Source organism: Hetaerina americana, unplaced genomic scaffold (genome assembly GCF_022747635.1).
Source record: "Hetaerina americana unplaced genomic scaffold, ioHetAmer1.1.p SCAF_2, whole genome shotgun sequence".
Lineage (NCBI taxonomy): Eukaryota > Metazoa > Arthropoda > Insecta > Odonata > Calopterygidae > Hetaerina > Hetaerina americana.
The window spans coordinates 47,186,911-47,211,919 of NW_027286763.1; the positions used below are offsets into that span (position 1 = coordinate 47,186,911).

At 39.1% G+C, this 25,009-nt stretch overlaps 1 protein-coding gene across 1 annotated transcript in view; it reads right to left on the reverse strand.

Moving 5' to 3' along the window:
• Positions 1-25,009, reverse strand: part of Glys (glycogen [starch] synthase) — a 63,678-nt gene that overhangs the window by 16,822 nt on the left and 21,847 nt on the right. Inside the window, exon 3 of the mRNA XM_071585008.1 lies at positions 856-1,040. Within this exon, the coding sequence (XP_071441109.1) occupies positions 856-1,040 (185 nt within the window). The remainder of the gene's footprint in view (positions 1-855; positions 1,041-25,009) is intronic.

Consider the following 25,009-nt stretch of genomic DNA (forward strand, 5'->3'; position numbering starts at 1 on the left):
TGAGAATCAAATAGGACATTAAATAGGGTGAACTCCAATTTAAGTGCTCTCAACATGGCATGACACCCAAAAAGGGTTCAGGATACCTCTGAAAAATACTGTCACCATTGACAATCCCCTTTGGCTTTGTGTGATGGCTTCTCACCCTTAGGACCTGGGTCCTAAGGGTGAGAAGCCATCACACAAAGCCACTCCACCCACCTGTCCTTGTATTATTGGGAAAGAATTTTTCTTGAAAAATTTATTTCATTGGGGAGATAAATATCCTCCAAATTAAGTCCATTATTTTCACAGAACTCGCCAATCCATACAAGGTCAGCTTGAAATGGAGTCACAGTCACTACTTTTTGTACCTTTAGTTTTATAAATTGATGTGAATATAACAAACGGTTGAAAAACTAATTGGAAAAGCAAGAAAAGAGCTCACCTTAAGTGAAAAAAGAAAAAATCCCTAAAACCCAATTGAAAATCATATAATAGCTTCTCCTGCACAAAAATAACTTGCTTAAAGAAACAACATAGAGGCACACCAGCATAGGTTTTTTGGCCATATGCAAGTTTTAAATCAAAGACTAACTGTAAAAAAGCATTCAAGGATTGTCAACTACCGGGCATATAATATTTGAACAATCTGTAGGTCATTGAGAATAAGGGTATCCTGTATTCCATGAGCACCTGGACAACAATATTCAAATACTGAGTTTTACGAAGAGTAGCCAGAGACAGCACTTAGATTAGAAATTATAACCCTCCGATTGAGCACTCTAAATGCAATGCTACAATGAACCATGATACAAAGTGAGATGGCATTTTAGAAAATGATTAGCCATGCAAAAACCATTAGGGCACAGATACCTTAGATCCTCGATCCCTCATTCTTCTCACTGCTGTGTAAAGAGGTGAGGAATGGTTGAATTCTGTTTCTTCAACCTCTGTCCTCGCACAGTTCTCTTTGTATGGTCCAATTAGGCAATACTGATCACCCATCTCCTCTGTGGACACATATGCTTTGGATCGGATCACCGTGTAGATCCCTCCCACTGGAAAAAAAATCAGTAGTCTCATGATCCCTCAATTACTTTTTATCAACCCCCATAAATAAAAGAATGAGGATTTCAATAAATATAATGTACTTTAATCTAATCACTAATGCTGGTTAAGGTCTGTTCATACATGCCAAAAGAAAGGAATGGATATGACAGCAGGAGAGGTGACATGAAAATGAAATAGTCCAAATTGTGGATGATTAAGACCAAGTGATTGGTTTCAATCTCAATTATGTTTTAAGGACTTATGATACTGAGGAGAAAATGATGACCAAAATGTTCAAAATTCAAGGGATATTTTACTTTTATTGACAATTTTTTGTAGACTGATTCGTTTTCCACATAGTTTCACCCTCTTTGGGACAAAAATGCCATTAGCATATTACTTTTAACATGAAATTTTTATGTTAAGACTCATATCCACTCAGGTTGATTACTCTTGTGATTACACACACCATACTCACAAACAACATTACATAGTTTTATGAGATGAAGACAAATTTAGTGATGAAAAATTCCATTCCTTAACAACTGAGGGTGGCCATAGTGGACAACTGCCTCCCTGACTATGCATCTGCAACACATTGTGAGTTCCACCCCAGCCTTCTTTCAATGGTTTCAAGATGGCCATGCCCATACATCACCTTTTTTTGGAAGGTGGCATGACAACTCCTTCCGAGGATCAAACACTACTTGTAAAGGCTCTTTGCCAAACCTATACACATGGTCATGTCAAAGTTACCAAGGAAATAATTGTAAATTCAGATAATGAAGTGGGAATTGATTATGCCATTCATGGTAAATTTTTGGAAGGGAAATTTTTAATATGCAACCAATGAAGAAATTGCAAAAAAGTAATGGAATATGAGAAAATGTTTTATAGGTAAATAGTAAAGGTAAGGTTTTAAAGAAAAATTTTACGTGTTTTTCACTATAACAGCATCCGCAACTAATAAAATAGTGCATTGGCATCAAAGCATAAAGAGAACCTATCTATATGCAGATATACATAGTTCATCACTGTTATTTTTAAATGAGAATGCCAAAATACTCTATGATCATACTCTTATCAAAAAGACCTAGTTTTGGAACCATAAGTGTGCTACGCTTAATATGTTTCCAGCTTTACTTATCATGCATGTCATTGATTGCTTTCTTCTTTTGACAACTCAATACCACCAAAATGCATGAACTGTTTCATCTGCTCCAGTAAGACCCATCCTACTACAAAATGTTTAACTTAAGCCTCACCACTCGTTGAGAATCTATTTGCCTTAGCTTTATTTTGTTTCATCTCTTTGCCATACTTCTAACGTTGATCCTGTACAACTGCAACAGTAATTGCAATGTCTTGTCCATGACTAACTGCTTGACCATTGGTAAACCTGACCTAATCACTTCATCACCCACTTTTACCTCCAACTGCATCCCCTCCCATGCTAGGCTTTAACATTTCCTTGGCATATTTATGAAGTTAAAAAGCCCAGGTGATAATGTAAAACCCTGTCTTAGCCCCCTCCCAATCACTGCCAACTCCTATTCTCCCTCCTGTGCCTTACCTGGTTTATTGACGCTTGATTTACACAAGGCTTTTGAAAAGTCATGATAAAAACTTGAAAGGATGGTATATTTTGCAATTTTAAGCACTTTAGCCTTTATCATTATATGTCCAAAACTCCTTACTTCTGGAGTTAAGGCAACACAAATGCTGAATCAAAAATATTCATTAGAAACCAAGAAAATGCTTTTTCCAAAATAATCAAGATTAAAGGTTTGGATATTTCTATGTTTATCAAGTAAATGTGCACCTTCAATAAAATGTCACTCTTTGCTGGGTTTGACCCAATATTTTTCGAAACAGAACTTGAAATTCTAGGAAAAAAATTTTAATCAAAATTAATTTTTCCATCAAAGCATATTTGAGTTCAGAGAAACTAATAATTGTTTCCTTGGGATATCAATGAAATATTATATTTCCTTTCTAAAGATTCCAATGTTGTTCTGGTGCCATGAATACTGCATGATAAAATGTATTTCTGACTAATGTAATTTTCCACTACAGCAAGATTGGATTGGCACTTGATTACCCTTCTTATTGGTATTGCCCTTTGACTGTTACATAGAATAAATCGGAAAACTTTATGCCAAAATTGTAAATTTTATTTGGAATTTATTAGTAGACGTTTGAGGCCATTGAGATGAAAGGCAAAGGAAAATTATTTTTAACCAACAAATAAATACACAAGTTGCTGAAGTTTCACTGTCATGCATATTTGGTTGCATATGTCACCTCCCAAGCCTATATCAACACTTGACCTCCAGATGACCTCCACACCGATTCAGTGGATTATTTCATCGAAGGAAAGAAAAAATTACTTTAATTTATCATTGAAACATTGCACCGGAACACGCTTGACGGTAAAATAATTTCTAATTCGACCTTAGAAGGGCATTAATTCTATTTTAAAAAGCTGTAACCGCCTCAAAGAATTCATATAACATACTTTGTATGGGAAGACCATGAGGTGAGCGTGAAAGTTATACGTAAAAAATGCGCGCTAAAACATACACATAAATTACATAGCCGAGCCCGGTTATCTGATTCCGAAAACAGATATAAAAATAAAATCGAGGTCAAAATGCATCAGATTTGGATTTAGAATATTTCTTAACCTTCGAAAACCCCCAAGACCGAACGTTTTGGTTTCATATTCTTTTCCTGAATCACATTTCAAAGTAGTTGAGTGTTGAATATGTAAATATGTCTTGTAAAGTAATAGTAATAGTAACATTGAAATGCATACACATAATAAGTAAGTTTAACTTACAGCATGAATTTATTTCAGTTTTCGCTTTTTTACGCTTATTGAACATTCCAATTCAGCATTATTTTTCAACCACAAGGCGTTCCCTAGATGAAGTGGAGAAAATGTATGCCATGTATTCACATCGAATGCCTTGGCATCTCTAAGGACATGAATATCAGCTGGAACCGTGACAGCGAACAGTACTTCCATTCAACAGAACACAGCTCCAAAAACACGGAGAATCGAAATGGAGAAAGATAAATGAATAACACGATAACTGTTCGACAATGATTTACAACATTGAAATATGCTATTTGAAAGCCGACACGTGCCTGTAAAAGATTTATTGTCAGAAATGTATAGCAATGCACCTAACACGACACAGACTCTGATGTATTCAGGACCCAAGGGCAATAATAATTGCGGCATTTTACAAACAATAAGAAAACCCTGTTGTCGCCGCATTTGAAACAATCGGAAGTAAGGTATGAAACGCCTCTGGAATCCCCAATCTGGCCTCAGCAATCTGGGTGCCTAAGTAAACAAACAGTAACCAAATACCCCTTTAACAACATTGGCCGCTTGACTCACGACCAAATAATCTTGATCCCACAGATCTGCTGTCATTCTTGGCAATGATTCCAGAGACTGTAATCAGCGATGGATTTCCCCACGCGCCCATGACGAAAATCCCGCCGCGCTTTTAACCACGGCCAAGACTCTTCCGAAAATATCTGTCACGCGGCATCGCCCATCCCCCGGAGACCACGTGCTCGGAAAACAGGGGGCGGGAAAGTGATTCGAAGACTGCCACGAGCCGCTAATATCAGTTCTCGTGCCCGCTCAGAATAAATAGAAGTGGGGTTTTGTTTGCAGTCGTGTTCCCCCAATAGTTGCGATGCTATCACGGAAGCGGATTTTCACCGTGAGGCAAAATAGCACCTCAATGCAAAAGCCTCTGGATCACAATTAGGTACCATGCAAAAACTATTGTACTATGTGTACTATTGTTATAATACGAACAATTTCATAGGCAAACGTTTACTGTGGAATATATCTAAATAAATAAATTTATAATAATTATATATATATATATATATACATATACATATATATACATATATATATATACATATACATATATATACATATATATATATACATATACATATATATACATATATATATATACATATATATATATACATATACATATATATACATATATATATATATATATATATATATATATATATATATATATATACATATACATATATATATGTGTATATATATATAAATATATATCCCTCCCCGGACTACAACCTTGACGTGGTGGAAGGGCTTGTGCGTTCCGATGACCCCTAGAGCTGTGCTGGCGGGAGTAATAATAATTGCTCCTGGTAGGGTCACCCATGCCAAGATAGGTCGAAGGTTAGGAGCCAGACGAAAGGTAGTCCACGCAGCGTCTGTTCCTCAGTGAGGCGGCTGCGATGGCGTCTGACCCCAGTGGGGCGGCCAATAAGTGATGGTGTCACGTTAAAAACACTATTGAGGAAAGCAACGGGAAACCACCTCAATTATCATTCCCAAGATTAACATGATGGACTAATATATATATATATATATATATTATATATATATATATATATATATATATATATATACATCAGAATATTTCCAACAGTGAGGTAAATTTAGTGAATTGAGCTCTAATAATCACTTTTCTGTTCACAAGTTCACACTTTATAATTAGGGCCGACCCCATTTTATGTTTCACACGCCATAATCTAGCTAAACATTTGAAGCATGGTCGAACTGCTAATAAAACTTAGATAATTAGACACGTGAAAAGTTTCATAAGGAATGAACACCGACTAGTAATGTTCAGATAAGGATTGAATGAGCTGTACGAGTAATGCAGTTTAATAGTAGGTATCCATTCGGTATTTGGAATCATTAACGCACCAATATTTTAATACGTTTAACCCCTATTACCAAAAAAGTAGTCCTCATTAATTAGCAATTAACTGCCCTTGAACGGCGTTGTAAGTGGGGCGAATGATTACGATACTTCCTTAAACGTTTTTATATTTCCTCAAACTAGTACTACCATTTGTATCAGATATTATCTAGGTATTGGTAGCACTCACCGCCTACCCACAGGGCCCCGAGTTTGAATCCTGGCTTAGCCATGGATGATGTTGTCAGGTGTTTCCGGTTGAAAAATTATCTCATCTATCGGAAACCTCAAACAATAATGTCACATAAAATATCTGAAAGTCTGGAAGATCAAAGAAAAGCAAGGATGCCGAAGTTTCCGTTGCAAAAATGCATAATTTTCAAAGTGTAAAAATCATTCGCCTCGAATGATTTTGGCACTGGAAATTCTGCATTTTCAATGCATATTAGCGAATAACTCCGTTTAAAGCTACTTTCGCGGCATCTTCCGCAGTTCTTTGAGTTTGTCTAAGGTGCTAAAAATATTAAAAAATTGTCGGTAACTATCGTGCCTTTGTGGTCACTGGTTCAAGGGCTACAATCTAAATTAGCAATTCTATTATAAAAATATAATATTTCCTTTTGACGAAGCTTAAGCCATAGGTTTACACCATACCGCCGCTGCATCCCTATTCGATAAAACTTTTTTATGCCTGCCTAACAGCGAATTCTAAACAATTTCATTTTTAACAAGCTACAATGTGGCACCGCTTCTGCCGTTCGCTCTTCTTTTTCGCTAAGTGATGAGGCCCATCTACGCCGCGGGAATACCAAACAAGACGAGTCTAAAAATACCCTAAATACGCACTGATACAAGCCATGCAGATACTAACAAAAATGCAACTTCAATTAAACGCAGGAAGGGAGGGAGATGATGTATTTAATGCGAAAGACTGGTCTTCTGAATTGTCTGCCGGGCGTGAAAGGAGACAAGAGGGTGAGAGTCGGTATGTTGGGTTAAGCCCGCAAATTCCTGGCGCCGGCATCAACCGTCTCTCGACGTCAAGTGGGTCGTTTTTAACAATCGTTATGACGAACTGCCTCATCTTCTTCACTTATGGTTTGCCATTTTATTTCCCTCGACTTCTCATTAGTGTCTCACCCACAAACTCGATACGGGGATGGAATTATTCACTCCGGGCCAGCAGTTAATTCAGCTGTCATTCTAATATAACCTGCAAAAACTGGAATTTCAGTAATATGGCTCGTAATTTTAAGGTTTTTCACCATACGATGTCCTCATCGCATCGCATAATTCAACCACGAGAAATTCATTAAATTCAGGCAGTAAACCAATGTATCCGAGCCTAGAGGCGGATTCGAAAACCGCGAAATAAGTCTTTTCCGGCGATCGCGTCGGAAGAAAGCTATGGAGGGTGGAAGGGAGGGTGCGGAAGCATGGAGGGAAGGAACCAGACTCAAATTAATAGCCTGGTTGTAAAGAAAGGGGTTCACAGTTTCAGGTTACATACAACGAAATGAGTTTATTCACTGATTTGGTTACAGTTTTTCCCGGTTGTACCTGTGGCAAAAAAAGCAACTTTTACACCATTATACATAAACACAAGACTCCGAGATGAAGTGTTTCATGAACGGCATGTCCTACATCTACTGGATTAATACGTCCACTGGATAAATATAATAGAAATTTACTTCAGTAATAATAGAATGAGATACACTTTCTCCCCTCACGAAATTGGTGATCACAACAGTGCCACAGTCACGTTTGTGAAAATTATGAAATGAGAACCTCATTTTAATCCGATATTCCAGATATGAACGCATTTGTACATAATACAGGATGGTGTCATTATATCCGAGGCCCCCACGGCGCGGCGGCTCGTAGGGTATGATACTGCTGTATAGATGTGCTCGCCACGCGGTATCAATTACGATCGGAATGCCGCTATAAAATCGAACAACTCCAGTATTCGAACAAGACCCCTCAGTGTTGAAATCTAGCTCACCACGGCGACAATTTTCTTCATCTAATTAAAACTGTTTCTGACTCTTTTTTGTGGAAATCCTTCGTGATTCGGAGATAAAATAACAAATGGCGTTTCCACACAAAAATCTACTTATTATACGACAACGTTCCGTCACTGAGTATCATAATTGTGCGTTCAGAGGAACATCATAAAGCATCTGATGAGGTTACTCGGTAACGAGTACAAAAGTAGATTCGAGGTGTAAATGCCGGGTCATTTTACCTCATAAGATTCTTCATTTTAGATTTACCCACGCTCATCACTTCTGGACGCCTAGCAACGCTATAAAAACACTAAACTACAAGTATTCACGTGAGCGTACTAGCCGCAAGCTACCAGGTAATGCTAGGTCAGCAACCATAAGATAATTAATGAATTTATCACAGTACATAAGGTAAGATTCCACTTTCGATTAGTTTTATTATTAGTTACAACGTTGGTGTGGCACCTTGAAATCGGAATAAAACTTAATAAAATGCGTAGTGGTGAATTTTCGGAAAAAACCAACGCCCTCCAGAAAGCCTACTGCAGCAGGAACACCGAAATGGATGGAGTAGACTCATTTAAATACTTGTGCGTTACCCTCACTCACGACCTATCCTGGGTGAAACATATACGGGGAATATGTGGACAAGCTAATAAAAAATTAGGATTTTTTAGAAGAGTTTTGTGGGAATGTAATGAAAAGGTTAAAGATTAAGTGTTATATTTCGCTGGTTAGGCCTCATTTAGAATATGCTGCTAGTACTTTTAAATGGGAACCTCATCAAGTTGGATTGATTGCGGAATGGGATCGTATGCAGCGTAGATGAGCTAGATTTATGAAACGTTGATTTGAAAATTTGAGTGGCGTATCAAAATTATTAGAGGATCTAGGTTGGGAATCACTCATGGAGTGAAGGTTAAATAACAGATTAAATCTCTTGCATTAATTGGAAGGATGTCTATTTAACAATGGCGTTGAAAATGTTTTATTTGCCCCATCGTATTACGGTAGGAAAGATCATTTCAACAAAATTCGAGAGTTCAAGTGCAGAGCAGATAGATTTAAGATGCCATTTTTCCCGAGAACGAAAGAGGATCAGAATAAAATAAAGTTTGTCTGACCGAACTAGGAGGGAAAGGTGTTTTGGGTCAAGGATAGCCTGGTGTGCGTGATCATCCCCTGCCACACACCCTAGTGGTGACTCGCAGTGTACTACATAAAACAAAACATTAGTTTCAATGGTATTACGTACCTAATTCCATCGTTGTGATCACGAAGTTTGTTTAGGAATGCGGATTACATGGCGACGTGTAGGAACCCAGAATGGCTTCAGTCCTCTTCATGTCGACACGATTTTCCTAATCGTGAAACACTAATTAGACAAATTTCCGCTAGTTTCCTTTTCTGTTATTAAATTGCAACGGTACGCGAAGAGCTAACTTCGCCAGTTTAGACACGCGTGACTCGCAGTTTTGCGAGTCAGCGGTGGACTACATCAACACAGTAAAACTATTATTTGGCATTTTCAAATGACTTCATGCATAATTAAATCCCATTACTTTTGAAGGTAAATCATTTGCCATTTTCAATTGATCGCGACTGAATCAGACGGGAGTCAATGGCATGAAAAAACACGAACATTGAAGCATTAAATTTTCCTCATAAGTATGCCGATACATTTGAAGAATTGAGAACGATGTACGATAGGCCACACAATTATTACATCTTGAGATTATTGACCCACAAAAAGTTTGAAATCGTGTATAACTTTTTGTGTATTTTCAAGAACTCGTTAAGTACCCTTCCTAGGACTTCTATCAAGGCATCAAGCTATTTTCTTTTGAATTTGGAAAAAGGTATGTTAAGCGCCACTGATAGCTTGCCTTGCGCAAAAGTTGTTCTTGTTCTTCCGCGGCATCTTTAATTTGAATCACCAAGTTACTGCTCTGCCTTATTTCCGTTTAATAAGTGCTCCAAGTGCTTATCATTAGACTATTGAATTATTAAAGACTGAGACCATAACATCTTATTAGCCTCAGCATGTCCAACCCACTCCCGCTAATTATCACTTCTTTCTGAATACATTCCGTTCAAACCAATTTTTGCCGTCCTTTTGGAGGGATAGTAAAAAGATAAAAGTTGACCTAGCCATTATGGTAGGGTCCGAAGTCAAAGGATGACATGTCCAATTCGAAATGGGTCTTACTATTCGACGGTGAACGGAAAGTTAAAAACACACCAAGAGTGAGAATGTATTTATAGCATGAAGCCCAGAAAAATGGGCGAATGTCGAACTTCTAAGTCAAAGCCCTGAGCCCCACAAGAATGAGTTCAGCGTTGGCAGGCGCGGTGGTCATTACGTCAACACATTTCGATTGGTTCAGGGTCAAGATTGTTGACATGAAAGGTCATCGCAACACGACCTTGGCACTAGAAATTCCGTTCAACATCTCCCGGGAGTTCTTTTCGCACATGGTTGTGATGAAATAACAAGCTCCCTTGAAATGATCTCCTGATTGGGCCTCCACAGTATGAGATCGAGGTATGCGAATTGAAAAAAAATTATCATTTAATGAGCAGAGAAAATGAAGAATTGTCTCATGTTACGTGAAAGGGATTAGGAAAGCTACAGATTCGATGAAATAGTCATAATTGTCGATAATATTATAAAACTAGTTACACTCCCACATCAACTTACCACAATATCATTAATGCCATCAACAAAACACACTCATTTACTCCGCTTTCTTAAAGGTATTTGCAGTATCTACGTACGTTTATGCGTACGAATATCTACTTATGCAGAGTGTCCGGGTAGGTCTAAGAGTTGGAAAACGATGTCATTAACCTTATGTTTTCGGGGAGTATAGGGCGCAAAGGTTAGGAGCCCTCGCCCAATCGTAATGCCCACACACCTTTGTCCAAAGGCACAAAAAATTCGACATGCAAGGCCCTGAATAATGGAAAATGGATTAATTTATACGAAACCCATCGCGCAACTTAGATATCTACCGAACTTTAATTAGGCAAAATCCGAAAAGGAAATGTATACATTTAGAATTATACAAATGATCCACATCTGGCACGGGATCCACCCCACGCGAACTGCTCATTGTGCCACAAAGAACGAACGGGACACCTGCCAAGCTATGCGCTCATAAGCAACGCGAAAGTTGGCTCAGTATTGAGATGGGGTTGTTCTTACAGAGAGCACTGTTATGCATAAATAAATGCAACTTAAAATGCGCACACTGATAAATATTTTGTCAAGAAAACATTGAGCAATTGTACATGACCCTATTTAGAACCGTTAGACAAGCGAAAACGAAACAGAAGAGAATGTAAGAAACGATGTATGAAGTTTAAAGAGGCCTCATATACGAGTATTTATTCATTCTCGATTAGAAGTTGTAAAAATGTGGAGTACGTTACTATTATTTTTAAATTGTCATTAGCATGTTAAAGTTTTAAAGGACATGATGTCCAAATGAGACCAATGAAAACTGTGAAAATTGTAACCTTGACGCCGCTAAATAGTTCCTATTCTATTGATTGAAAATGATTTGACTCTTGAAGGGAATATATCGTGGACCGCAGTAGTAATAATCAATACTTCATTTCATTTCAGAAAATCTTCACTTGGCTTCAATCAAGTTTGGCTAAAAGGATGAACATCGCTCACATACCGATGCCCAGTGGAATATCAATTCGACATTGAAAATATAAATTCAGGCTGTGATATACATTCATTCATTTTTATTTCACTCAAAACGACGCGAATGTCCACTTTAGCCGTTTTTAGTTGTCATTCCTCGTCATTCGGATTGGATATTCAGGGAATATCCGCGTATCTCAAAGTTAGATGTTCTCTAAAAAAATCTTCTATCAAATTTAAAGAAGAATTCTGTCAAAAGCAAGAAATGATAATTGCAATAAATATTGATTTTTATTAGAAGATCAATAAGGACTTGACTTACAGCTTCGAGAACCGACCTCTCCAGACTCTCCATATGATTGAGATATTTGAATCGCATTTTCTTTACAAAGAACGCATTCCCGACAGCATAAAATTTATCTTCTCGGGAGCATGAAATATTATTGGGCCATGATGTCATGGATGTTAATCCTCGACATTAATGTTGGCTGCCCTTCTCGTCAACCACCGTGCCAAGATACCAACGTGAGACATGCCAAGGAATCAACAGAAACAACGTCCAAACCTTCTGATAAAGTCGTGCACATTTCTTCCCATGGGTACTACCGCAAGCGTCTGTGCACAGGATTTCCAACTTTCTTTTTAACACACAAAATTCAGTGAAAACCATAGTCGATCTACAACGCCATTAAAAAATTAGAAAACAAAATGATATTCTGCGGCCTGTCACGCCGATTGTTCAACAAAATATTCTCCAAATACATTAACTGCTCCCATTCTATTCTATTCCCCCTTCTTCAATGCTCAACCTGCCTACCCAAGAATCACGTTGCTTTGAATTTCTTGCGGTTAACCTAAATGCTACACTTTGGTTGTTCAAATCACCCAACTATTAACGACAATCCCTTACTTCTATTACTACGAAGCACTGCTTGATAATCCGCAAATTTGACAAGCATCTCGTCGCCCGCTTTTATTCCCAGCTCAATCCCTTCTCGTGCTGGCTTTCACTTGTCCTCATCATTTGAGAATCGGCGATAAGGGAAAATACTGTCCCACTCCGCTTCCCATCACTGCCCATCCAGATTGTCCCTCTGCACCCCTTACCTCAGCCGCCTGATTCATCCACTGGTACCGAGTAGACCGCCCATTCCTCCAATCCCCTCTCATATCCACAACAGTCGAATCCACTTTGTCCAGTCTAATCCTACAAACACCATCATAAAACCCACAACGGAAACAAAGGGATCTTTATTGCATGCCCTATTCATTTCTATTAATGTTCTCATTACTACATATGCGATGAGTTCCCCTCCCAATGCTAAACTCCATCAGATATTTACATTATAGGTTACTGCCTAAAGTAAGTTGTTTGCGCTGTTGTGTAACCTTCTAATGATAATCAGTACCATCTTTGCTGAGTGTTAAATAAAACATACGCCCTTAATAGATTAAGATCAAAGCAGCGATGCACGCACACCGCTACTTTATTCTTTAGCGGAATAGAATTCAAAAATTAACCTTTGAAGTCTTCTGATCTAACTGCTTCTTCATAAATCCTTTGTACGGCATTGTAGTTATGTATCAGCCTAAATAATCTTCTCCTTCCAATTTCCCTCAAAATATTTTGCAATTCAGGGGGGATAGTATCTATTACTATTACTTTATTACTTGTAGACTTTATCTCCAGTCGATTTCTCTTTTATTTCGCCCTCCTGGACTCTTATCCTTGACCACGTAATTATCTCCCTATAATTCAAAACTGGCTAGAATATTCTTTACAAGAAGGCGTGAATATTCTCTTCTCCAGAATATTCTTTCTATTCTTAACATACATGTACTATAAATCTCTTCCGTTTTCTTTCCATTTTCCATAAATATTTTCATCTCCTCTGAATGTTAGGTAATCTGCCGGTTAAGGTAGGTTTTGAATAAAAACAACTACCAAGTAAATATCTTGTCTCTCCCAACAAAACAATACCCATCATCCTACTCTATAATACTCCCTTCTTCATCCCAGTATACTTCCTTCATTCCGTCCAACATCCCTATCATATTCCTGCCCCGTCCTTGTTTGCCTCACATTCTCCCCTCCATCAAAGCCTTCGACATCCCACTGCCAATCAATACGCTTAGCATTCATTTTTCTTGCCTCCTTATGATTTCTATCAGGAATCCCGTCTCCTTCCCCACCATACCTAGCACCCCCTCATTTGTTTTGCTTTCAGTCCACTTCACCTTCTCCATCCTCCTCCAGCCCCGTATTTCAAAAGTCTACAATCCACGCCTATCGTACTGCTTCAACGACCATGTTTCCGCGCCGTGCATAACTACGCTCCATTTCAAAGTCTTAAAGAACCTTTTCTTAACTTACTTACTCAACATCCCTGTCATCAATTCTCTCCTTCTTGTGGAAGCTTCTTTGCTAAATGCAATTCTTCTTATGCCCTACTGGTTTAACTATTTCGGTCCAAAGCACTTCCGAGACACGTAAACTGTTATACCTGCTCTAGTTTTTGCCCTCCTGCAGAATCCTGTATTTCAACTTTTTACTTAGCCTTTCTCTTTCTGAAAAACCAAATAACCTCTGTTTTATATCTTCTCTGATATTTTACCTCAATTATGTTACCTCAAATATTTTCTTTCACAATTTATAACTTTCCTCTTTAATCTCGTAAAGTGGATAGTGTTTCGTTTACTACAACCTGACAATTTTCTTACCTTCACGTAAAGTACGGACATTATACGTCCCTGAAATTACTTTATGCTATCACATTTCTTTTTCAACCACGTTTCCTTGGCCTTATTGACTGACTAAGTTTATTATTTAGTTCTCTATGCATTCTTCTACCATTGCCGTTTTAGCGTCCTTCCGTTTCATTCTCTTCTCCTTGCTCCTAATCATCTCTCCAGCGATCAATGTCTTCTAAATTCCCTTATCCTTAGCCACTCCTATTGTCGCTACCCTTTTTATGTCGTTTTTAATGTCTAACTATCTTCCCTCGAAATTCACTTTTACGGTTTTACAAACTCTGGTTATACCTTATGCACTGCATTGAGTTTCTTGGTATTCCTTCCCTTTTACTCCTGATAAGGCCACCTAGTTCCCGATTACCCTTATTTTTGAATTTTAAAGTAGTTTTCATGAAAAATAAATTATGGTCCGAACCTGTATCCGCCAGTTGGAAGAGTTGCGAGTTTATTAATATTGATTAGCATTACTATTCCTAAATCTATGTCCAACCATGACGCAATCCAACTGGCAACTAACGATTTGGCCCGACATTTTCCACGTTTAACCACACCTGAGATGGTGTGTGAACCAGGTGTTAGTCACTATTAAAATATTTTTCTGACAAACTCGATTGCTTTCTCTTCGCGATTATTCTCCATTCCTAAACCATACTCCCGTATCTTCCTTCACTTAACACTGAGTCCAACACCCACCTGCGTGCTTACTCCGGGCGAGTTACCAACTATTTTTCTGATCGGCTATAAAGACAATCCACTATTTCCAATAGCTCCTTGTCGACATAGGGTTCCTTTTCACTCTACCAGTCAAATTATATCACTCACCTGATCTACCCTTCTCCTCACTTTCCTATTCACCAAAGCAGTTGTCCCATGATTATTGACCTACACCCGCTATTAATTACCCTGTGAATATCGCCTCAGATATCCCTACTGTCTCTCTATCTCGCCTCGTAACTATCGCTCCCGCAACCCACGCTGTTTCTTCACTTCACAAAAACGTAGCATATTTACATTACCGTTCTCCATTTCCCGTCCTTAACATCACCCTAACGCCATGATTCCATCCCAAGAGTAGCGTTCCTATTTCGTTTGCTCTTTTCGAATGCTGTCAGATCAGTTATGCAAGGTGTTCGTGAGATAACGACCGCGGAGGTCTTGTTCTTCATCGCTTTCAGAACGACACTAGACCCTTGGAGGGCTAATGTAGTAGTTGGTGAGATTCGTCATCCATTACATAATAAGTGCTTTTAACGTGACATCATAACTCATGGCCTTTGCAGCCCCCGCACTGAGAATTAGACGCTACGCTGACTACCTTTCGTCTGACTACCTATTTTTCCATCTATCTGGCATTGGCCCAGGAGCCATTATAATTAACCCTGCCCCACCTGCCATTTAACCCACCACCAGGAGCAATTAACATTTCCCCTGACAATAAAGCACAAGAGGTCAACAGAACTCATACGTTCTCGAAAAATTCAAGGTCGTGATCCATGGAAGGCGATTAAAAAAAATACATTTCTGTTTATATATGCCATTCTAAATTTCAAATGAAATTCTAGGGAATAATTCAAAAATTTATTTTTTTAAGTTAAAAACATTAGGTATCTAAGTATTACTTTACATCGAAATCATAATTGAAATCCCAAAAAAATCTGTATCCGAAATAACAAAATAGAAACCGTCACAAATCGTTTAGAAACCGAGACTCTTTATCGCGACGGTATTATATTTTGTCTCACCGCTACAAAAATTCATTCAAACATGCATTTGATGCTGTTTATATAAAAAACGACTGATGAACAAATTCTAAATTGCACATTAAATTTGGCGATACTAAAAATAATCCTTGATTAATACGCCTGCATAGGTTTATTTTTAATGCATATATCTATAAAAATCATAAAAAGAGAACATGCACAATAAAGCATTTGAATATCCTCCAATTCCAACACTATAATTCCCAAGAACTTAGCCACATGTCAAATTTTACGAACAGTTGATTCACGTTTCATTAACGTACGACAAATTAAGCCAGGAAGGACGCCATTGTAAATTATACCTAACCCTTAAATAAGTTGATCAACAGATGGGCATCTTAATTCAACTTGAAATATGCACCCTTCTGAAACAGGAGTAAAATAAAACATAATTCCGGAAACTCTTAGTCAGAGTGAAGATCACCTTAATAATTTGTATCTTCCAACAGAGCTTCCCAACCGGAGTACACTCGCACCCCCGTGGACACACAATAAGAGGTAGGCAGGACACAGAAAAGAAAATGACCTACTTTTATTTATTTTTAAACATTAAGCTAAAAATATTCCTACTGGCGAGAATTTGAACAAGAGCATGCGAGCCTTTACCGACTATTCCAGGAGTTGAGATTGTCAAAGAGATTGGGAAACATGGTCTAAAACGACACGACATGATTCAGAAGCGCTATGAATACCTCGCTGGTGTTTCACCAGATTAATTAGGCTCCGAGTCATGGAGAGCCAAAGCCTCGATCCTGCCTTTTCTTTGGTAGCACCACCTTAACGAGAACTGACAACCAATACGTCACATACGTCCACACTGTCATTCAACCCATCTTCCCCATTACCAAAGCAGTTTATGATGAACCCCCCACCTAGACTTGCTAACTTCCGCTAGTGCTCTACACCAAGGATGAACACATACTCCGATATTAAAGGACCGATACTTTGAGCAGCAGTGCCTCCCGATGTTTATTCGTTCAAACATGAAAAAATATCATAAGAACATATTTTCTTGAATGGTTCAACAACCTAAAGAAAATAACTCACGGATGAAAATGCGTTTTTCATCAATTTAAGTCTAACATTAGCTATTTAGAAAAATAATCAATAGGTGGCAAGTATAAAGCAAGGGTATACGCTTTAAAATTCACACACACATTTTACACATAAAGTTGAAAATCCTCGCTCCCTTATAATTTATAAGAGGAAATTCATAATTTGACATAATGCTTCATAACACATACGCCATGGATACTCCGACAACTGACAAATGAAGTATTAACATTTTATAACGCATTTATTGCTAATCGTTTTATAGTAACGGGTTCCAATTAAGTCGAGTAATTATACCGATGTCACACATCTACCCGTCATCATGGGGGTAGATGCTACGAATATCGAAGGTGGATACTCCGACAACTGACAAATGAAGTATTAACATTTTATAACGCATTTATTGCTAATCGTTTTATAGTAACGGGTTCCAATTAAGTCGAGTAATTATACCGATGTCGCACATCTACCCGTCATCATGGGGGTAGATGCTACGAATATCGAAGGGAAACGGAAAAATCGTCTCTGTAGGTTTTTTAAAACAATTTTAGCTTTATTTTCATCTCTTTGAGCGCAAAGAATAGATTTTCGTCACTCTTATCAGAATAAAATATTAGAGGGAATTACGGCGGCAGTCAAGCATAAGTCATTGAAAATATGTGCGATAATTTGTACGTACTTTTTGCGCACACTTCCTCTTTTCCGGATTAACTTGTTCTAATTAACCACTCTGAACTGTAAAATTAATAACAATGATGTGATTCCAATAACTTTTCACGCAGAAACCCTGATAGGAGCCAATAAAATATGTAGTAGCCACGTGTTGAATGTGTCAATACATATTTTTGTAAGTTTCCACCACCACAGGGAATACGTCAAAAGATTTGTCTCAAAGAGTCGTAGCTGAGATAAATTAGCCACTGGTGCTGCCTGCTCAGGTTAATACACGTGTCAGAGAAAATTCGAAAAACTCGTAGTAGTAGTTTTGAGGGGAGGCGACCGACAGCTGAGGTCATTTGCGCCATAGGGGATGGACAGGAAAGGATGAAGGGTGGAGAGAAACCCGGCGTCGGCATTAGCCTACTCTTTACGAAAGGCGCCAAGGGGTCCGCGGCTTAACGTCCCATCCGACGGACGGCGTACTCACCCAAAGTGCCCTCCACAAAGCACCTCAAGTAGGGATCGAGATACCTCTGAAAAATATTCAACACCGCCGGGATTTGAACCCGCGCCCTCAGGGTCGAAAAACTCTTTGTGTTCCATTTATACAAACAATAACTCACTGAGTCCACCGACCTAAATAGCAATGAATGCCACATTGTCCTTGGGAAAATTCGATTTATCAAACTACGATCTGGGGTACGATCGATCGCATATCGATGGTGCCATAGTTTCGACAGTTCTCATCACACCACTTCGAACAGGGCGAGCTACGGAAAGTAATCCCCACTCTGATATTCCTATGTCAACTCACCGCCAATCCGCCAATCTTTCCTAACACCCGCCAATAACCAAAACCATCCCAAGCCCCATACATTAAACATATATACTAAATTCATTTTCCGTATGTACACCTCCTGATGACGCTATGCGTTGAAACCGATGTCGTTTTAATATATGTTATGTGGAAATACATTTTATATTCTTTAAAGTCATGGATCGCTTCCAGTAAGTCACGTTGGAACATGGTGTATTTTGGGAGGAAATTACTCCTTGCTTCTAGCATGATCAATGTTTTAGTATTTTTCTTAGACAGATGACTAGTAAATTTAAATCATCAAAAAGCTAATAAAAGCCTGTTTTACACCAGGAATCAGTCTAGGTATTATTTTACAGATGATAGTGTTTAGTATTTCAATAGAAAGTGTTTCAATAAAATTATCGTTTGAGTATAAGAAAGCTGACAGAGAAGATATCCTTAAAATTTTACAAGAGTGCTCTCAATTCTTTGTCAGTCACCAGCGTTCGTCAGTTCCCACCATTAATCAACCGAATTTCCGGGAATTGTAAACGCACTACACACATCATACATCGTAGGGTATGGTATGCTCGAAAGAATGAGATATGTGACATAAAAATGGAAGACGAACTGTGTGGAAGCACGCGTGCCTAAATTTCGTTTTCTATTGCAAAATCGTGAACAATGAAATAGAGCAGACGATGAAATAGGGTAGACGAAAAATCTCAGAATGTGTTAGACAGAGTCATCGAGTCATCATAGGTAACTCGAGCACACAAAATCTTCCCTTTCATCTCCGCATTCTGTGACTGAGTATACCAGACAAAATCAACTAATTATTTGGGCGAGTTCCGATTGTACATTTAGCCGAGACATGAAAATTGTTTTATGCGGATCACCCACGCGCGCGCACGGAAGACTTTTCGGAATTTATCACCTTATCAAAATGTCCTATGGGAAAAGAGTCGTCAAACGCTATCGGCGCCGAAGCGCACACAATCCCCGAGATATGTGACATTTAATCATAACTTTAATAATTTTTTGAAGCGGTATCGATTTTTCCCTCAAAGAAATGAGTCACTCCCGCGAACTGCAAAGAGGCGAAAGATCCGGTTTGAATTGATGCGCAGCAAGGAAAAACAATAGATTAATTGGCAAATTACTTCATCGCACCACATAACCGAATATCAGCGAACGAGCTAACTAAACGTTCACTGTTGGGGAATAATGGTTGTTATCTTCACTGCACTGAGAACTGCACTTGAATGCACTGAGAACTGCACTGAAATGTTAAGACAGCTGATCCGAGGTGAATAAAAAAGTTGCGGTTGAGGGACATTGAGAACTTTGAACTGGGGCCGAGGTAACGCGGTTGATTAGATGAAGTTTCTTGAAAAAATATTCCAAAAAAGATCAATACTGCACAGTTATCAACGAAAAAATTGGTTTCCTTGAAGAAAATTTCAAGAAAAGCCAAGATCTCAAAGACGAACGAACGTTGCTCTCCTGTTATCCCCGATTAGAGCAGTTACGCGTTTAAGTGTGCTCGCATTGGATCTGGCCGAGAAATGCATCTATCGCATCAACGATAACGCTTAGCGTAGGTGGGCCGATTCCTTAGTAACTACCACGGTTTGCTTATGATGCTTTAAAATTTGAGTTGTTATTGATTCGTTAGAGGAAAGATGATGTTATGCTAGAGAGAAATAACCGAAAAAGGTAACGCGCCAAGTTCGCCAAATCCGAATCCCAAACGAGTAGTCGGATTTTCAATTTGCCGTTCGTATTCGGCGAACATAAAATTGGAGATGTATACGCTAGAGTGAGGAAACCCTGTTCACATATCAGTACTGTGAAGTTATTGAGCATATTAATATGTCCTATATTACCAACAAAGTGGTGTATCTACTGTTACATTGACATGGAGAAATTTGGGTAATATTCTGTACCTCGCAATATGTGGAGGGACACATGGGAAATATTTAAACAATTCACTCGCTCATGGCTATAAAGAATCGGGGATTGGTTGACTAGATAACTACTCAGGCCTTCGCCTTCTAAATAGCAACAAATAAGAGATGAGGACGACGCATAGAAATAATCTGATGTCATCAATTATGTTTACGCTACATAAACACATCAGTTCTATTACGAAGAACGTTTTTAATTGCAGGGGTATTGTCTCTTCGCCACAGTTAAATAACGAAGAAACATCTTTTCAGGTATGGCGAAAAGGTCCAATCACGACCTCCACTCCATTTGCAACATTTTTTTCCCATCCGGTCCAAATTCTTTGAATGAAAAAAGACGAGACGGGTTTTGCGGATGACCGCAACCCTGGTGGCTCAGGGTTAACCTAGAGCCAGCAGACAGCTATGAAAATAAGAGAAAAGACGGGCGGGAAGCCAATGATGGAAACGTGGTGATAAACGCAGACGTGAAAGGTGTCGCACGAAAGGGAAGGCGACAGAGATGCGCTCGGTTCTTGATCCGGGCGCCTGCCGCACCCACACCCCCGCTTCCCTCCTCCGAGGGGGGATTGCCCCCTCGCGCTGACTTCACGCCTCGATCCTTTATGCGAAGCACGCCGAGCGAGGCGAAGGGGAAAGAATGGGGCGACGGGGATGGCCGAGGGGGAGACGGACTGAAGGCAAGGGATTCATCGTCGGGGGAGGATTAGACGCCGCCGAGGCAGGGGAGCAAGAAACGGGGTCGTGGGGGGAAGGAAGTCTGCCGAGTCCACACCTGGGATATTGGCGACATCCACTTTCCCTCAGTTTTCCAAACGCTTACACGTGCTAGCAGGATTTTGCGGGCTCGAAAACGATCATCCAGTACCAGCCGTAAACATTTTTCGCCTCTAGAGAAAAGTTGAACGATTCCCTACAAAATGAGTATTTGATAGAGATTGAATTAAAAACGAACAATTAAGCCCATCGTTCGATGGGCTGCTTCCGCCATATTTTTTTAAGGTAATGTACCGTTTTGGATGGACGCAGACAAACTATTGCAACATCTATGCATCATCTAACAAAGACACATCCAGAGGCCCTACACTACAATAAACGTTATAGAAATTCCGCATACTTTCTAACTCCCTTCATCCCTTCCAACGTGCCTTTACTTTTCCTCCTCCTACCACGCCTGCCCAACATTCTCCTCTCCATCACTATACTATGTTACTATCGCTATACATATATTCTACTCTCTATAAAACGTCCCTGCCAACCGTCAACTCCCTCCTCCTTAAAATGCAACTGATTCGAAGAGTAAAAATCATTCGCCTTGACCACACTTTGAAATTGTTGCACTGTAATGAAAACAAATACCCTTAATAGCGATCTCTCCTGGGTCAAACAGTCACTTTTCTAGCTGTTTCTCCCTGGGGGAACCTAATGTGTTGTCCACTCGTATATCTCATCTGTTGTGTACTTTTTGCTCCTCTTGCATACGCATAGACGTGTAACTCACTTAAATAACGTAGAACATGCACTTGTAGTTTGCATGGCCTTCCTCATTTGAATTATTACGCGCAAGTACATGGTAACTAAAAAAATAAGAAAAAATGACTTATGATGTAGCATGCCTGATGTGTAATCGCCTCCTGCCACACGCCCTAACGGCGTCTTGCAGGGCATCATGTAGAATAAAATAAAATAATAACGGATGACCCCGTTAAGAGTTACTGTCACGGCATCTCACGCATTTTCTTTGAATTTCCCTCCTCCTCGTTAGAGCTCCTTTACCCAACGCAATTCTTCTTATGTCCCTCCTACTTTGATCAACTTGGGCCAAAACGTCCCCAGGAAATGTAATTTTTTCCACCCACTCTAATTTATGTACCATAATATCAATATTTAAGTCAAACTTCATATTTATCGACATAGATATTTAGTAAGTCGAAGTGGAAGCAGCCGAAGATGCTCAAAATGCCTTGCGGGTAAATTTGTAACACGGTAATAAACACATGAGTTCTTTACGGATACTCTGTGGGTTACTATTTTTCAATCTATCCCCGATTCATTTTCTCATTTTGACCTAAATTAGTATACTTAAATATTGAGGAACCATGGTAATCAACTCACACGCTGATTTTAGATGCTAGAAAAGAGTTCACCTCATACTACGACGCTCTACGGGCAGCGAGTGAAATCCACACATTCAGGGCGATAGGAGGGAGTTCTCTTCCCATTGCCGTCTGCGGTTTACAAGAAAGATCGCACACTCGAAAATATCACAGACCTTGGATGAAGCTGGGGTTTTACGAGGTCATCAACCGGATTAGAGCTCGGGACTCTCCGGTCATCAACCGAACACTATGCCCAATTCGGTCGGGATATCGCTTAATCATAATGTCTTTAAAGTAATAACATTTCGTTTGAATTCAAAGGATAGTCGTTTTCAAATTTTAACTCAAATAAATAACTTACCTACTCCTGAGGATGAGAACATTTTATTTTGGTATTTTGCAAACTTGAGTTGATTTTTAGAAGATAAAATAAATAGAGATCTACTGTAAAAGTGGATAAAGTAAGTAGAAACGTTACCGAACCTTACGATGCCCTGTTGCCAAAGTAAACTCCGCATTTCATATATGAAATTCCATTTACGAATACGAAAATTTGATTACAAGTCCAAAATAAAAAATAATAATTCAGTAAACCAACTGTTTCAATTGATCCATGCAAACGGATTAGGAATAGGAGGCGAGAAAAGTTTCGAAAATGAAATCACCAGATGGAGTCGAGGATGTGCATGGAATTTTTACATTATTCACAGAACTCTATCAATGTTCCAACAATATAATCCCATTAGAGTTCTCCCAAGAAGAATTAAAAGTTTTCGTACGTAAGGGCGAGCGATGGGCATGGTAAAAAAACAATTGCCGCTCTTATGCAGATCATTACTGCGAGCGTGCTTCACAAACACAAGACACCAGGACGCCAATATTTGGACATCCCGCTCCCTTTTGTCTTTCCCCGAGGATGCGCTATTGCAAGACAAGTATTACAGTACTCAGTGCTACATCTGAATTAAATTAATTTTGACGAAAATATTGGTCTACACGTGGAAAGTACTCTAAGTTGAGCACTTCGGAATGGAAGTCCGATAGTGAACACCCTTTCGTTGAGAGTATGCTAATGCCTAGGTTTCTCTCTACGCTTCTTCCCCATTCCATGACAATTCTTCTAAAATCAACTTAATCGCTTATCCTTAAGAACCAATGATCTCAGCTGTCGATATCTGTCAATTTACAGATAAAATATTTCATTTCCCGTCTTCATAATATAGAAGTAATCAGCTCCAAATCACAGCAGCAACATGAAAGCCCCGATTTTACCAGTCGAAGGAACATGATTGCGTTGCACGATCCACAACTTGTTATTGTGAAGGCAACAACTATTTTTATTCACGTTCGCGTATTCCAGCTGTAAAATACTACAAAGTTTGCATAAAAAGTATCGGTAACAATTTTTTTCTGACGTCTAAGTGAAGTGCTGAATTCAGACCGTCTTTTGAGTGTGCCCATGATCGCAGAACGTATGGGTATTGACAGGCTCGCCAAAGAAGACTCGCCCTGAAGGTATTGACGGATGACCAAAAGCGGCAAGAAAAAATAAAGAAAAACGGTATCGCGACGATTCCCCAACAGTCCCGATTTGCAACCAGCAGACTATTTCCCATTCCCAAAAGTGAAATACTCACTCAAAGGACACTACCATCGGGCCCCAAGTGCCGTCGAAGAAGCTTACACGCGTACTCCTAAGGACCTTCCGCCTACCAGGGAGCCTTCGAGTAGAGGAAAAGTCGCTGGCAAAAGAGCGTCGACGCTCACGGGATGTACTTAGAAGAATTTTGAGGCATTGTAGCAACATCTAAAATAAATTATTTTTCCGAAACTTTTCCCAATACTTTTTATACCAAACCATGTAAGTCCTGCGAGTAAAGCATATGATTATTCCTGAATACATAATGGAGAGAAAAGGTAGCAATAAAGAAAAGAGGTGCTCCAAAAACAATCAAATTAAGTGCATCGTTTTTTCCCATCCCTTTTGACGCTAATTCAAAAATTGAACTTTAATTTCAATATCTAATGATGGTACGGTAAAGTTTGAGGAATAGTAATGGAGGTGTGACTTATTTGTATATGGAACCATCCATTCCCCAACAGGACTAGCTCGAACAGGGTGTATTTGCGGCAATACTTCCCTACCCCTCCCCTTCGCCTCCGCACATTAACAACCGTCACAACCCACCTTTCTCTACCTTCCTGACACACTATTTTTTTATCCCGGCATAGTCTATAGGAATTAAAACAATTTTTTTTCAATTTCACCATTCCTTAAGTCTGTTTGTCTCTCAGAGCCTGAGCAGAGGTATTCTGTGACTAGAGTCACAGATAATAACGAGATGGCTTTCGAGTAGCGAAAAGTTCTCTGCGCTCAGGGCTAAGCGATATTAATCATACTTCGACATCATCTCAATATTTTTAACATTAT